Below are 14,249 nucleotides of genomic sequence, written 5' to 3' on the forward strand. Positions count from 1 at the left end.
CCAGCAAGTTTACAAATGCAAAATCAAAGGAACTGTGCATTGAAATATATGCAGATAAACATAATGCTTTACCATGCATTTAATTATCTTGCCATTACAGCTTTACTAATGCTATGGATTATAAGATTTTAACTACAAAGTTGAATTTGAAAATAATTATATTATGAAAAATTCTTGTATTAAGAAGAAAGATAGCATCTACAAAAGAACCACCATAAGATGTCAGAGAAGTTGTCACTATCACAAGCACTTTTTTACATAGTGCTTCCATTATGAGCAAGTTAGGTGATTATATTCTCACTTGCTTTATAACAGTTGCCAAATTTACACCTGCAGCTGTTTTCCCTCTGATATTCCCAGGATAAATAAATTTAGTATTTTTGCTGTGAACAGAGTAAGCTGATCTATGTGCAACTAAAATAATCTCTATGTGTCACCTGCTAATTCCCACCCTCCTGTGAGAAGGTAGCCACCACTTTGACAATAACAATGCAAGTCATACTGGCTGCAGCTTAATCCTACTTGATGGTTCATTTTTTCATAGCTGTCTGTCCTTATTTCGAACTGCAGAGCACTGCAACCCCCCTCAAAGTCCAATGATCAGGATTCTGCACTGTTTTCAGATACAAAGAGAAAATGTATGTCAGGTCTGTTCTCCGAGGCTTTTTGTAGACAGGGCAGGAGTACACATTTCCATGTTGCTTCCTGGGGTCATTCAGCGCTGTTGTGCTAACAGCATACACATGGATTACAGGAAGGCTTGTGAACAGCACCTGAGAATGTTAAAACATACACAGGGCTCGGCATTAGAGAAGCAGAATAGGGTGCCTGAATTCTAAATGCCAGAACTAGATTCAGTGATGGCCTTCAGCAAAAGCACCAGCACCTCAGCAGACGTACACGTGAGAACTCAAGTCTTACACTCACTACTGCATTGACACTAACTTTAAGCCTGTGGCAGCTCAGGGACGACAGCCATCAGGAAGTCTGGTGGAAGCAAAGGAAAGCAGTAGAAATCTGGAAAACTGCACGCTGTGGAGGCAGATGGAAAAATGGCATGGTGATTCTAGGAGGGACAGCAACCATTGTCTTTTTTCCCTTCCTTTGCCCCTTTCACTGATGTTTCCCATTCTTACCCCACCTCCTTTTTCCTGAATGGCAGGACTGGAGCTACAAAAACCAAGCTGGAACCAGCAACCTTCCTTGTTACCTCTGCACTGCTGACAGTGAAGCTTCTAAGATCCAAGGTGCCTCTTGGGTATTTATCCAAGCTAGATCCCCTCAGGTCTTCCACCAAGATAAAGTATTCATTGTCAGGGGATAAAACAGACCCAAATCCAAGAGCAACATGGAACCTTGCTGAACACTCCAGAGCACTTAAGTAAACTCCATGTTTGAAGGGGTCTTTTGACAAACCCAGCAACAGAAGTTACACCTGGCAAGGTTTGGTTTGGAAAACTTTTCTCTCAGTCAGACACAGAAGTGTTTTACCTATGGACAGGAATTACCTCAATTCCAATTCCAGGACAGTTAGCACTGACTTGGAAAAAGTGTACCAGTGCAGACAACGTCAATTTTCCCTGGACCGTGACTACAGTATCTAATCATTACTCCGTAGTTAGATTTTAAATCTGCTTAGTCACATCAGCGAAATGTAACTCAATGCATGGATAACTGAGCATAAGCCCAGAACTAATACTCTTCCTCATATTATAAAACAAACACTAGGGATTTCTAGTCAAGAAAACACTGACCTCCATATCAAATCCAGCCCAGGGCTTTGGAAGCTTTGATAAGGTCCCCCTTGGTCAGTCAAAAGAAGACTGACTACAGGTTGCACTATTTTATTCAAACATAACTGTGCTGCTAGGGCCCCTGAAGCCAAGAAGCCCAGCATCTGGTCTGCTCTAGTGCTATGCATCCTAAATTAATTTTCTGACAGAAGCCTTTCTGTTCACTTCTGGTGGGTAAAGAGTCTTTCCTCTTCCCAGCGCCACTAGTGTTGGTTACCCTCTTAAAACCTGTTGTGAAACCACTGCTGCAGGCACTCAGCATACTTCCTGGTTTTCCCTGAGCACTTGCATTATGCCACAGCCTGTTACACTCACTTGATCCTTACCTTTGGTGCTGACTCGATCAGCTTACTGTTCCTGCGGTCCCAGCCTGCCCCTTCGAGGAACAGGCCGTGTATGTAAACCCCACCGATGTCAGCAGGAGGAGGGCCAACAACATCCTCTTTCATCATCTTGGTCACTTCACTGTACAAAACCACACTGTCGAGTTCCCACCCTTTGGCTAAATTCATGCGAGTTGTCTCTTGCCTCATGGCTGTTAGGAATCCCTAAGGAGATACACAGGAATATGATACAGAGGATTTTTTAAAAAGCCTTGAATTTAAACAATTTACAACATTTTTTTCCCGATGTGACATCAGCTGTATGAAAGCTCATCCCGCAGAATTTCATGTGCATATAAAACAAATTTGGTAGTGTAAATCCAATGGTTTTCTGTATTTTCTCAGCACCATGCATCCATACATAATTGGCGTGCACACGTTGGTGCTAAGAAGCCCCCACGTTGGCTTATTTAACATATCAGAAGTGCCTGTATAAATCACCTCACATGCCTTTTTTACAACCAACCAGATGGAGAGAGGTTCATAGGGCTGCCAGATTAATGTGTTTTGAGAGATTCCAAACACAGGTAATTTCTAATTCCTCTAACACTGGCTATATTATTCACCTTTTCTTATACTGACATTGTAAAAAATGCTTTTCAGTCAACAAATAAGAACACAAAGGAAATACCAGCTAGAATCATGCCACTAAATACTGAAATGCCTCTGACATTGTGCTCAGTGAAAAGTCTTTATCTACTGCAACAACATAGGAACACACATGAGGAACACACAAAGGTGAGAATTAATGAGCCAACAGCTCCACTAGGAAGAAATCAGGAGCAATGAGGGAATTGAAAAAGTTTTTATTTTTCTTCAATATTCACAGTAGAGGGTGCTCTGTTGGCCTACCATTAGGGCCAAATGAATGGAAAGAAGTCAGATGTGGGAACATTGGCAAACTGTCTACTGAACCCAGGGGCCAACCTCTGGCTGATAGGACTGGAGTGCTCCAAGCACTTTGTAGCCATGCAGTACCCTTTAAGTTATGAGAATGTGAGATGACTTTCACGAACTCAGGTATTTCTGTTAACTTACATCGGTTGTTTCTCATTAATATAATACCAGAGACCCCAGGACAAGTGTTTTAAAGAGCTTCTGTGATAGCACAGATAATTGTAATTGCGTTTGAAGTAGATGAGAGCTCCAGCGTATAGCTGAGGGACACAGGATTAAAGGCCAAATTCTTCTATCAGAAATACCATTAAATGAAAGCAGAATCCTTGCAGTAATTTGTGGAATTTTAATTTGTAGAAACATGCTAGAACCAATAGTTTAAAATACATGGAGTGTTCACTGCCATAAAGCCCCAGAGGGCTACTGGATCCCAGATAAACTGAAATATTAAAGAAAGAAGAGCCTGAAGAGGACAGAGCAATGACTGTATTAAGGGAATCAGTTCAAAGGCACCATGGAAACACTGGAATAAAAGTAAGCTCAGAGCTGTGACTTGTCTTCAGGGATAAGGTTTAGATAGCAGATTATTCCTACAGACATGGCAGGACCTATACACTTTCTGCAGTGGGACTTTTAATGCTTATCTGCTCATTTGAATGAATCCTAGACAGCGTTTGAAGACTGCAGCTGTGAGCTGGAGGCCCAGCTGGGTGTCCCAGAGTGGGTGAATGGCACAACAAAGAGCAAGACAGAATCAAGTAGCTTGAGGTGCCACTGTACAGCTGAGGGCTTGGCTCACCCCAAAACCCTCTTGTCAGGGACATAATGAACCACTTGCCATGATATTTGCTTCAATTTCTGGTAATCCTTTAATCCTTTGTTTGTTTGGTTTGGTTGTTTATGGTTGGTTGGTTGGTTAGGGTTCTGGGGGGTTTTTTGTATATGTGTGTTTGCCTTTTCCTGAATTTCTCCCTGTCCAGCTCACTGAAGCCTGCTAAAGCTTTGTCCTTTGGCCTTTAAACAACTCATGCGAACTAACTCTGAACCTTCTAGTGAAGGAAAAGCAGGCACCCATGGAGGCTGTGACAAAAAATATGGAAATCAGTTAAGTCTATTGCTCTCACAATCATATTTTCTCCTTTACCTTACTATGGAGGTTCCTTGTTTGTTATTCACTTTGCAAATACTGAGCAAATTATGGCAGGTTTGCTAGAACTAAGTGGGCACTGAGGAATGGAGGTATTGTACTTCATATTCGGATTAGTATCCGCATTGCTTTGGCATCTAAGGGTCGTAGAAGTAGGTTGAGGGTTCATTATGCTGAGTACTACACAACCAGAAAGACAGTTTTGCCTCATAGTGCTTAAAATCTATATATAGGACAAGTGACAGGAACTGGATACAGAGATGCAAACAAGGAAACAATAAACCAGTGTCAGCCACAAAATGGAAATTGGGAGGTAGAAATGAGAAATGCCTAATGTCAAATTTTTGATGAAAAACTCCAGTAACATCAGATTAACTTCCAGGAGGGAAGAAAATTCATGGCATTTCTTGTTTTGTTCACCCCAGTTATCTTGGCCCCATGCAGACACACAAGGGGAATCAGGTTTCTTATACATAGAAGTCTGAGCCAGCCCTCATTTGTATCACTAAAAATAAAGATTAACTTCTGTGAAATTACTGAATTTATCCTAGTGAATAAACAGTCCAAGAGACTGGTCCTATATTATTTTTTATTGCCAGAATGCCTCGTTTTCCCAGTGCTATAAATCTACTTTATTGCCCTGTGTTATCCATGGCATTTATCCACTGACTGTAAAGCAAACAGTGAGATATATGCAAGCAGACAAATGACTTAGGAGCTGCATTTCATCTCACAAACGAAAGGATTTTTCTGACAACTTCTCAGGTATTACAAACAAGCCATTAGAACTGCAGCACTAACACCTCACCACCTCAGCTTGTTTGAGAAGACGAAAATCAATTTTTTTAACATATGAAATACTGATTTCAAACACAGCAATATGACTATTAACAAAATAACAGTTAATTAAAAAGAAAATGAGTCTTTGCTCAGGTGAATTGCTTTTAGAATGAGCCACTCCCACAGGCTTGGTTACAGAAAGTGGTGACTGCAACAATAACTGTCTGATTCTTAAGCTTGTGATTGTCAGCGCAAATAAATTTTTTAATCTCTGCACACAATGTATTTAGGGACTTAAAGAACTAGGGGTTATGAAGTGTGTAATTTTTGTATTTCTAGAGGCTTTCTCATTTACTATGGTCTATTAAATCACAATTTGTTTGGGGACATTTTACACTGATTATTTGGCAGCTCTTTTCAGAAATCCAGCTATATGGATCCAAAAAAATGTAGGATGCCCAATTTGGGCTGGCAAAATTTCAGAACCCCAGAGCACAAAAAAGCCAGCTAAAATGTCCAGTACAAAATCTGTATCAGCTCTTGCTCATCTGTAGTGCAAAAGCAAACACCAACAAAGCCAGAAGCCTGTTATTGTTGCATCCAGCCTGATCATTGCAAAAGTTACTTTGAAGTATTTTAGAATGCTGCCATCAGTGTGTTGCTAGCAAACCAAGTATGGAAGCACAAGCATTTTATTAGAACTCCTACTCCTCTCCCTCGCACTTGAGAACCCTTTGCTTGGGGATTCTGTGAACCCCCTTCCATGCTATAAAGTTGTACCGGCAGACAGCTGACACACACAGGATAGATGATAGATGGATATTTCCCAGCAGTAGTCCTAGAGAATATTTGGCACTGTTGCTTTCTCTATTCTAGGCAGCTGTTTCAGCTAGCTTTTGCATTGCTAACAAGTACTGAGATTAAAATAGGTCTTTAAAATAGTTCTTTCCTGAGGCTTCATAGAAACCTGTTGGCTGGATACTCTCACAATGACTCATTTCCACAACTCACACTTCCCACAAACATCTGTGAATCATAAAAAGCTTTAATGGATGTGGATAGCTCTGCAGAGAAACTACACATCATCTAGGTATGTATACTTTACTTTTTTAACTCTGCTCTCAGCTGTTCCTTTTTCTGTGTTTCATTTCATGCCAGGTTTTTATTTTAGATGGTGCAGACAAGAGGCTGTATTTTTTATATGTCTCTGCAGACCATGTCTGGCACAATTCTGGGGTGGTATGAATAACAAACCTTCCATTTCAAGGAACTGATTTGCAAGGATTGAGAACCAAGTCCAAATCTCTTCTTCCTATGTCAGAGTTCTGGAACTTATCTTGTTTTGTACTCAGAGGGATTTTCATGCAAAAAATAAAGAACAGATCACGGTAACAGAAGAGGTAAAAAAAGGGAAGATTAAGTTGAAATGTGAAAGCACGTATTTACCCAATTTCCTCATGATTAAAGCAGCCAAAGATGCATTTCATCATTTCAGTAGCATTATTTTGTTCTAGCAAAAATTTCTTCAGTAGATACTGAAGATAATTTATCCTATATTTATGCTAAAAAATTAATATAGATTACCCTTCATATAGTCAATATTAAGTCAGCTTGAAGTCCTCCCAAGGTCTAATTCTGTTACTCAGAAGTTATAAAGGTCAACATGGCAAACTTACCTGTGGATTAAAGAATCCTGTCATCCAGAACTGGTTTGGACGGCCATCCTGCAGCCAGATGCTGAACTGCTGGTTTCTCTCAAGAAGATCAGTAAACCAAAATCCTAAAGTAGTTGACTCCCAGGAAATCCTAAACCACAGTTTTGGAATTCTAGCATCATAAATATTATCTAAAGCATCTTGCAATTCTTCTGACATAATTATGCTTCCTGGAAGATAAGCAAAATGTTCAGAATGAACTTTCCCCTAGCTTGCAAAGGCAATTAAAACTTCCAAATAACATTCCGAGTCTCACAAACCCTCTTTTTTTTGTGCCTTAATTGCACACCTGTAGCACTGCAGTCTTATCAGTTTGTAGTTAATTTGTTCAAAATTATAAGACTTGATTCAAAGCTAAAGGCAATAAGATAAATGATATCTCTCCTGTTGTTTTGATCAGAAACAAAGATATGTTTCTTAAACAACTTCTTCTCCTTCATACACATTATTTATATTCATTATATTCACAGTGTGTTTGGAATGTGATTAATCATTGAAAACTTTTTTTCTAAATTTTAATGGATCCTACATGCACGATCAATGATAGAGATACACTGTGTAACTCATCTATATCCTAAGCATGTACTGGCAGTGATTATATTCATGAAATTCGCTATTATTAATGATAACTTTGTACATTTCCATTATCAAGATTCTCAGTGGGAAAGCAGTAGGTAGAATAAAGCTAGAGGCAGGATTTTTTTTTTTTTTTTTTTGGCAGTGGCGGTGCATACTCATATATTCCATGCATAGTACTGCTCTCTCCACTAAAATGCTGGCATTTACTAAGACAGTGATTTTTCAGTGACTCTCACCATTCCGTGTGCTAGAAGTTCCCACATCTTATGTATTCTCAATGGTACTGAGATGTGGCACACTGCCATGCCTCAGGATGACTTCTCTGTTCCAGAAACTGGTTCTATTATTCTGTTATAGAAACTGGTCTGGTAGCCCCAACTTTGATTAAATATTCATGTAATACCAAAGTACAATATATCACCACGCACACAGCTGCTGTAATTGCCACAAGGACAACATAAGATACCAAACAGAATTAGGTGGCTTCCACCACAGAACATGTAAAGGAAAGGGAGGTGGTCTGGGTGACTGCAAAGAACTGCAGCAGTCCATCCAGACATACCCATAAGGAAATGTGGCCTGTAATAAGAAAGCATTTCAAATCCCTTCCTTCCACTGAGGATGACAGGGCTTCAGTTGAGGAGAAGGAAAAGTGTATCCAGAAACCAAACACCAGCTTAATTTTGAAGAACAGAGCTAAAACATAAACACTCCTATAGCAGTGTGTGCAAATCTAGTGCTTTCTATGATACATAAATGGCAAATAGGCTTTGATTTCTTCTAGCAGATAATGAATGATCTGCCTCCATTTATATGCACCTCTTCTAGTGCAACAAATTCTTTGAGAAAACCATTACTTTTACAAAACAGTAAATATTAAAAAATACTCCCTATCCTGCGTTCTCTGCAATTGATTTGTAGTCAGGCTCAGAATCACGTTCTGCAGTAGCTAAGAGACTTTTAGAACACAATAAACCTTCTCTTTGGGTATTAATCTTGTCTTATATATATAACCAAGAGAACCAACATTTAAGAAAGAAGCCACTCCACGTCTTCTCCTCTTTCCTTAGAAAAACGTAATATTACACCATACACTTTATTCACCTTTTAGAGACAGAAAATGTGGGAAAAGAAGTCTTGCAATGCATGTTGGTTTCAACTTCATAGGAACCGTACTGAGGGCACAAAACAAGTGAAGAGCATCTTGTTTTAGCCCTGGGGATCACTACCATAGAACTGAGAAAGAAAGAACTCTTTCATCTCTGGTTATTCCTTGTTTTCAGGCTGATATATTCAACTTTCTCCTTTCCTTCTCTATTCTTCTGGGCAGGCTGGAGCTTTTCAGATAGGGAGATACAACCAGTCTCTGCCCTGAAGCATTGTGAAATCCCTTAGGATGCCTGCCTGCTATGACTCAGAGCAGCTGTTGAGAATGTTAAGGCAGAGTGTTCTTGAGGATGAGGTATGTTCGCAGCTCTGGCCGTGCCCATATAGCTGCATAAATATTCCTAGTGAGTGGGTGTCATCTCTGGCAGTAGGCATACAGTGCTTGAATTTCAGCACTAAATGGCATCTGTGGGTGTTGGGATGCATTCCTGCAGCCAAAATACTCTGATAAAAATAAAAATAATTAACAAAATAAAATAATTGTCAGAAATAAAATCAGTACCATAGGAGAAAAATCATGCCATCTTTCAGGACAGAAGTGATACAGCTGTTTGAAAAACTATCTTTGATAAATTGAATGAGTAGTACAGTGCCATAGGCTTCTCATATTTAATTTCTGAGAACCTCAGAGCACTGTACTATATGAAGAGACTGAATGTCCTATGAACCTAACATGACAGGCTCTAATGTTCTACGAATCAGACAGGTCAACTGTTTATAACTTTGTTATTTTGGGGCTTACTCCATGATAGTCCCTTTCTTGAATGGAATAAAGCCCATCTGAAAATGACTGATGAAGGGTCAGGTCAGTTAAAGACATTAGGGCATTTCCATACTTCAAAAATAATATCCACTGTAACCATACTGTTTGCACAGTATACAGAGTTCAGAAATTAGGATTCCCCTTTTTGATTGCCCTAAATTTATACCATCCCCCTTCTAAATCACATCTAAATCTATCCAACTGCTGAGTGGTGAATAACCCAAATAAAGCTTTTCAGTTCTGAGGATAACTAATTTTATTCATAATTAAAGTAAATAGTCTGTTCTTTTAAAATGATCTGGTTTTAGGGTGATTCATTCAATAGATATAATGTTTTGAATAGACTACATCAGGAGCTTTTATTATTTCTTGGAGTTGACCCTTTTCACTACCATACCTCCCACAAACTGAACTTGAAAACTGTGTAATTTGTAAAATTTGGATCTGTTTTGAATTTCACATTTATGAGAGTCTATCTGAACTAGGAAACTTACATATCTCATTTAAATGAGTAGCTAAAGTTAGGAACAAAGGAAGGATCTTAAATTCCAGCATGAACCAAAAAAAGCCTCAGTCCACTGACTGATTCTCTTCCCACAGGCACAGATGTAAATCAAAAATAACAAGAATAATTATGTAGGATACAAATGACATGAGAAAAAGTTACTTTCTCCATCAAGTACAGTTTGCCAGTAGCTGATATCATTATAATAAAATTGGAGACTAGCCCTGGAGAACAATACTTGCTAGACAATGAGCCTGTTAAGCTAGCCTGAACAGCACATAAAGAAAAAAGCTCAGTGAAAGCATCAATCCATTACTGACTGTCCCAGTTGCAAACCCAGAAGCTGACTTTTTCACACTTTAATTCCCACCCAAGTTTACCACCCAAAAAACCTGCTTTGTTCTTGAAGCAGTCACACCTTGCCTCCACCACCAAGCTCCAACTCCCCCTTCTTTGCTGAACATGTTGAAAAGAAAACACCGACTTGTTTATAACTTCCTAAGGTTTCCTCTCTTTCTGCCTTATGGCAACAGCTAACACTCGCCTGTGTTTTCTCCAAAGCTTTTCTTATTATTCCACACAAAGGCTCAAGGTATAAAAGCTAATGTATATTTTCCTATAACTAATTTTTTTTTTTTTTTTTGCAAGCTTTAGTATGGTTCTGCCAGCTCTGTGACCACCACTGCTGCACTGATAGAAGTCAACTTCTTTGCTTCAGGCAGTTCTTTGGGTATTTTCCTCTCTCTTCATTTGCAGTGCTTGGGCACTTCAGCATTTGGAGGTGATTCCTGGGAAGTTCTCGGAAGCTCATTTAACTTCACCGCGCTGTTTTAATCCCAAGGCCTCTCAACAGTTTACTGCTTTCTTTTGCCCCAGCTCTCCAGAAGAGGAAGAATAAAACAGGCAGCCAAGACCTGCCATGCACAACACTCTCTCCATGTTTTACTTGCAGACTGGTATTCTCTCCACCTGCATCTAACTTCTGCCCCTGTTCTGTTTTCTCTTTGTTTCCCATCTTTCTTTTCTGGTGCAGAATCCTCTGATTTAATTCTTCAAGTCAGGAGAGATGAGAGGGACTAAGAAACTTGAGTAGCATGCAATTTTTCACATAGAAAAGCACAAATTCCTAGATTCTCCTCAATAGCTAAATCCTTCAGTCAGAAAGATGGCAATTTGAAAGTAACCTTGCAAATTGTTCTGAAAATTTACCAGCTCCCGAACTAAATGTTCTTGGCTGAAGAGTCCTTTCCATCAAAGGATTGAAAATAAAAATTTTAAAGCAGTAATTTGAAGATGAAAATCCACACACAACTCTACAAAAAAGGTAATACAAATCACTACCCTGAGCTAGAGTAATACAACAGGCAGATAAACTCTATTCTGCAGTTTGTCCTTAATGTGCAGTGTGTGTTTCTAAACAGTTGTCCTGGCCAGCGTCATGGCAAGCATATGTAATACCTATTAAGAAGTTCAGAAATGATGTGCCACACTGTGAAAGACAACAGGAGGGATTCTGGCATTCTTATCAGGATGAGAAGTAATGGATGAGAGGTGCTGAGCCAAGAGTAACTACACCACAACACATACTAGAATCATCCCTTCTATTCCTCAAATGATGTCCCCATTGTTATATTCCATTACTGTCTTTACTGAGTGCTCTTAATCACTTTCAAATAAAATCCTCATCCAAAAGTGATGATCCCTACAAGCCTCACACACACACACACAGAGTAGAACTTAGTAAGGCAAGAGCCCAAGATCTTTCAGTCCAAAATTCTATTACCACTGTCAGCAAGCCAAACTAAAACTTTGTTAGTATTAGCAGTCTTACACCATTACAAGTCAAAATAGAACTTAGCCAGACAGGGGGAATCAGTCCATACTTCTCCCTTTCATGGGAAATTACCTTTGCTGTGCACTCTGGCAAGACTAGTTTCCCGAGCTTCACTTTTTCACCATGTAGGTTAAAATAAATTACCAGCTACCTCTTTTGACTCTTTTGGACCTCATTTATATCCCTCTTATAAGGTGCCACATACAATGAACAGAAATTCCTTGCAGTATCAGGATACAAACACTACTTTCAACTTCATGGTATTCTGAGTTGGAAAAAAGTAGCAAATCTTTACCTTGGGCTTAACACACAAGTTTGTGTAGGTGACATAAAAATCCTACACAACTCCTGTAACGTGTGTAGAACTACATCGCCATAGAACTGCTGTTTTTCCAGAAAAGGACTGCTCTCTCCTAACTCTGCAAATACTGTATATACAGCAGTGATCATGTGGCTCATATATGACATGAAAAGATAAAAAAATAAAAGGTTTCTCAGATGTTCTTCACTTGTTCATGAAGTAGGCAGTTTAGACGATTCCAAAGGATTAGTTTGAAAACACAAAGCTGTAAGGTACCAGAAACCAGGACCAAGTGGATGCAGTTTTATGACCAAAGTAGAATCTAGATATAAGCAAATGAGTTAAGCATTTGTTTCTTTCACAAGAAGCCCTTAAACACAATGTTAAGTGGGTTAAAAAGAATCAGGATTGAAATCATACTAAAAGCTGTGCTTATTTCCATTGCCAAGGATTTGATACCTACTTTCAGCGCTACTACAAGTATGCTCCACTTCATTCATGGAAAACACTCCCACAGAATCTCTCTTCTCACTTCATTCACCAAGAGAAGACACATAAAAATGCTTACCACTCTTATTCAGTGCATGGAGAAATAAAGACAACCCCACAAAATCTCACAGACAGACCACATTCAAACAAACTCAACTCAAACAAACTCTAAGAGGCTAGGAATAACTGGATGGGTCATTAGGTTTTACTGCATTTAGAAACACTATCTTCACTAGTGGGAGAGGGGGTTTGAAGCATCCACTCTACAATAAAGAGTGAGGGATTAGTATTCTGTGCCAGAGGCCTCTACACCACCAGAGGCAGGCAGTAAGTACACAGGAACTTAATAGCTCAGATACTGCCCTACAAGGAATGGTCATCTTCTGACAGGGCTCAAGATCTGCTGCTCATAACCCATTAAGATGTGGCATTTTTGGTGCAGATCCCATGTCTTACTTCTCCTTGTCTCTGAAAAGATTTCTCTGTTTGGAACATGGCTTCTATTTAGGGCACTCGAGAGGACACCCATCACTGCTGTGTTCTGATTTATGGTGAAACTCTGTATTATGCTAACTGTGAAATAAACTCTGGGCAATCAATAAGTAATTAAAGCAGAAGTAATGGTTGGGACATAATTGAGAGTACAATGAGCAGCTACAATCTAATTACTACAATTTGATCCAGAAAAAGTATCCCTCTGGGTAGCAGTTTATTGGTGGAGACGAAAGCTTCTGGGGCATATTTGCCAACAAACATGTTGGACACATGCTGAGCATCCTCACCCATCCCAAAAGCTGAACACTGCTTAATCTGCCCTCGGGACAGAGGGACAAAACTGTCTGGGCTAATTCCTTCTACATCCCTCATGTTCAGCTGCGCATGGGCTCTCCCTGAGGAGGGATTTACATTACCTCAAATGTAACTTGGTGAGCAACATCAAAATGACAAGGTCCGACCATTCACACCCAAACTGGAGAATCAGATATTCAGACTTCCTTTCACAAAGCTACATGACACAAGCTAAAGACGCACTATATTCTTAAACACAAAATTCATTTGAAAGTTTAGGTCTGCCAAAAGTGGGTGCTGGGACCTTAACACATTCACGAAGCCAAAGCCAGATACATGAGCTGGGCAGATGTAAAAAATCACATGACCTGTTTGAGCAGGCAGATCAGTTTACCTCATTGTAAAGAAAAAGAAGCACTTCAGATGACCTGAGATTGCAGTTGACTAGTTTTGGGGGAGAATCTAGTGTGAGACAGCTTGGGGTTTTCCCTTTTGCTGAGGTAGAGTGCCTAAATGTTCTTTCCATCCCCTAATTAACAGTCCACCATGTGCACTTGATATATCATAAACATGCCAGAAGCCATTAATTGTTATTTTTAACTATACATCCAATTTTGTTTTCAGAGCAATTTTTCACTATATTTAACTTGTCTGTCCATAAGAAATTATGTTTTAGAGAACTGCATGAAAGTTACAGCATTAACTTGATTAAACATCTGGCAGAAGACTGTGCCCACTGTGGAACTGAATGTGAAGTGCAAATAAATTATGTTACTCATCCACCCCTCTGCAGAATATTATACACATTGAGAATTTAAATATATCTGTCACAATCAAGGAAAGATTAACACTTTCATGGATGGAAAATATTATTTTTATTTACTTGAAAAGGGACTCTATTCACACATAAAATGGAACTTTCAGCTCAGGAAGAAAGGACAATTGTTTCTTCCAGCTTGATCTTTGCCTATGTTATTACAGGATATGAAAGCTTATTAGCCTTGGGCACATTTATGAACCTCTTTCCTAGATTCAGATTATAGGCACGAGGTTTCTGAAGCACGTATTGTTGGCTTAGTGTATCATACAAATGATAGGAAAAAAAAT

The 14,249-nt window shown here is 39.3% G+C and overlaps 1 protein-coding gene across 1 annotated transcript in view; it reads right to left on the minus strand.

The window, feature by feature from the left end:
• Positions 1-63: 63 nt before the first annotated feature.
• LOC116448873 (dynein heavy chain 5, axonemal-like) overlaps positions 64-14,249 on the minus strand; it is a 151,934-nt gene continuing 137,748 nt past the window's right edge. Inside the window, exons 70-72 of the mRNA XM_032119892.1 lie at positions 6,677-6,885; positions 2,120-2,341; positions 64-773 (exon numbers count right to left, since the gene is read on the minus strand). Of these exons, the coding sequence (XP_031975783.1) occupies positions 555-773; positions 2,120-2,341; positions 6,677-6,885 (650 nt within the window). The 3' untranslated portion in view covers positions 64-554. The remainder of the gene's footprint in view (positions 774-2,119; positions 2,342-6,676; positions 6,886-14,249) is intronic.

The sequence above is a fragment of the Corvus moneduloides genome, chromosome 1 (assembly GCF_009650955.1).
Source record: "Corvus moneduloides isolate bCorMon1 chromosome 1, bCorMon1.pri, whole genome shotgun sequence".
Lineage (NCBI taxonomy): Eukaryota > Metazoa > Chordata > Aves > Passeriformes > Corvidae > Corvus > Corvus moneduloides.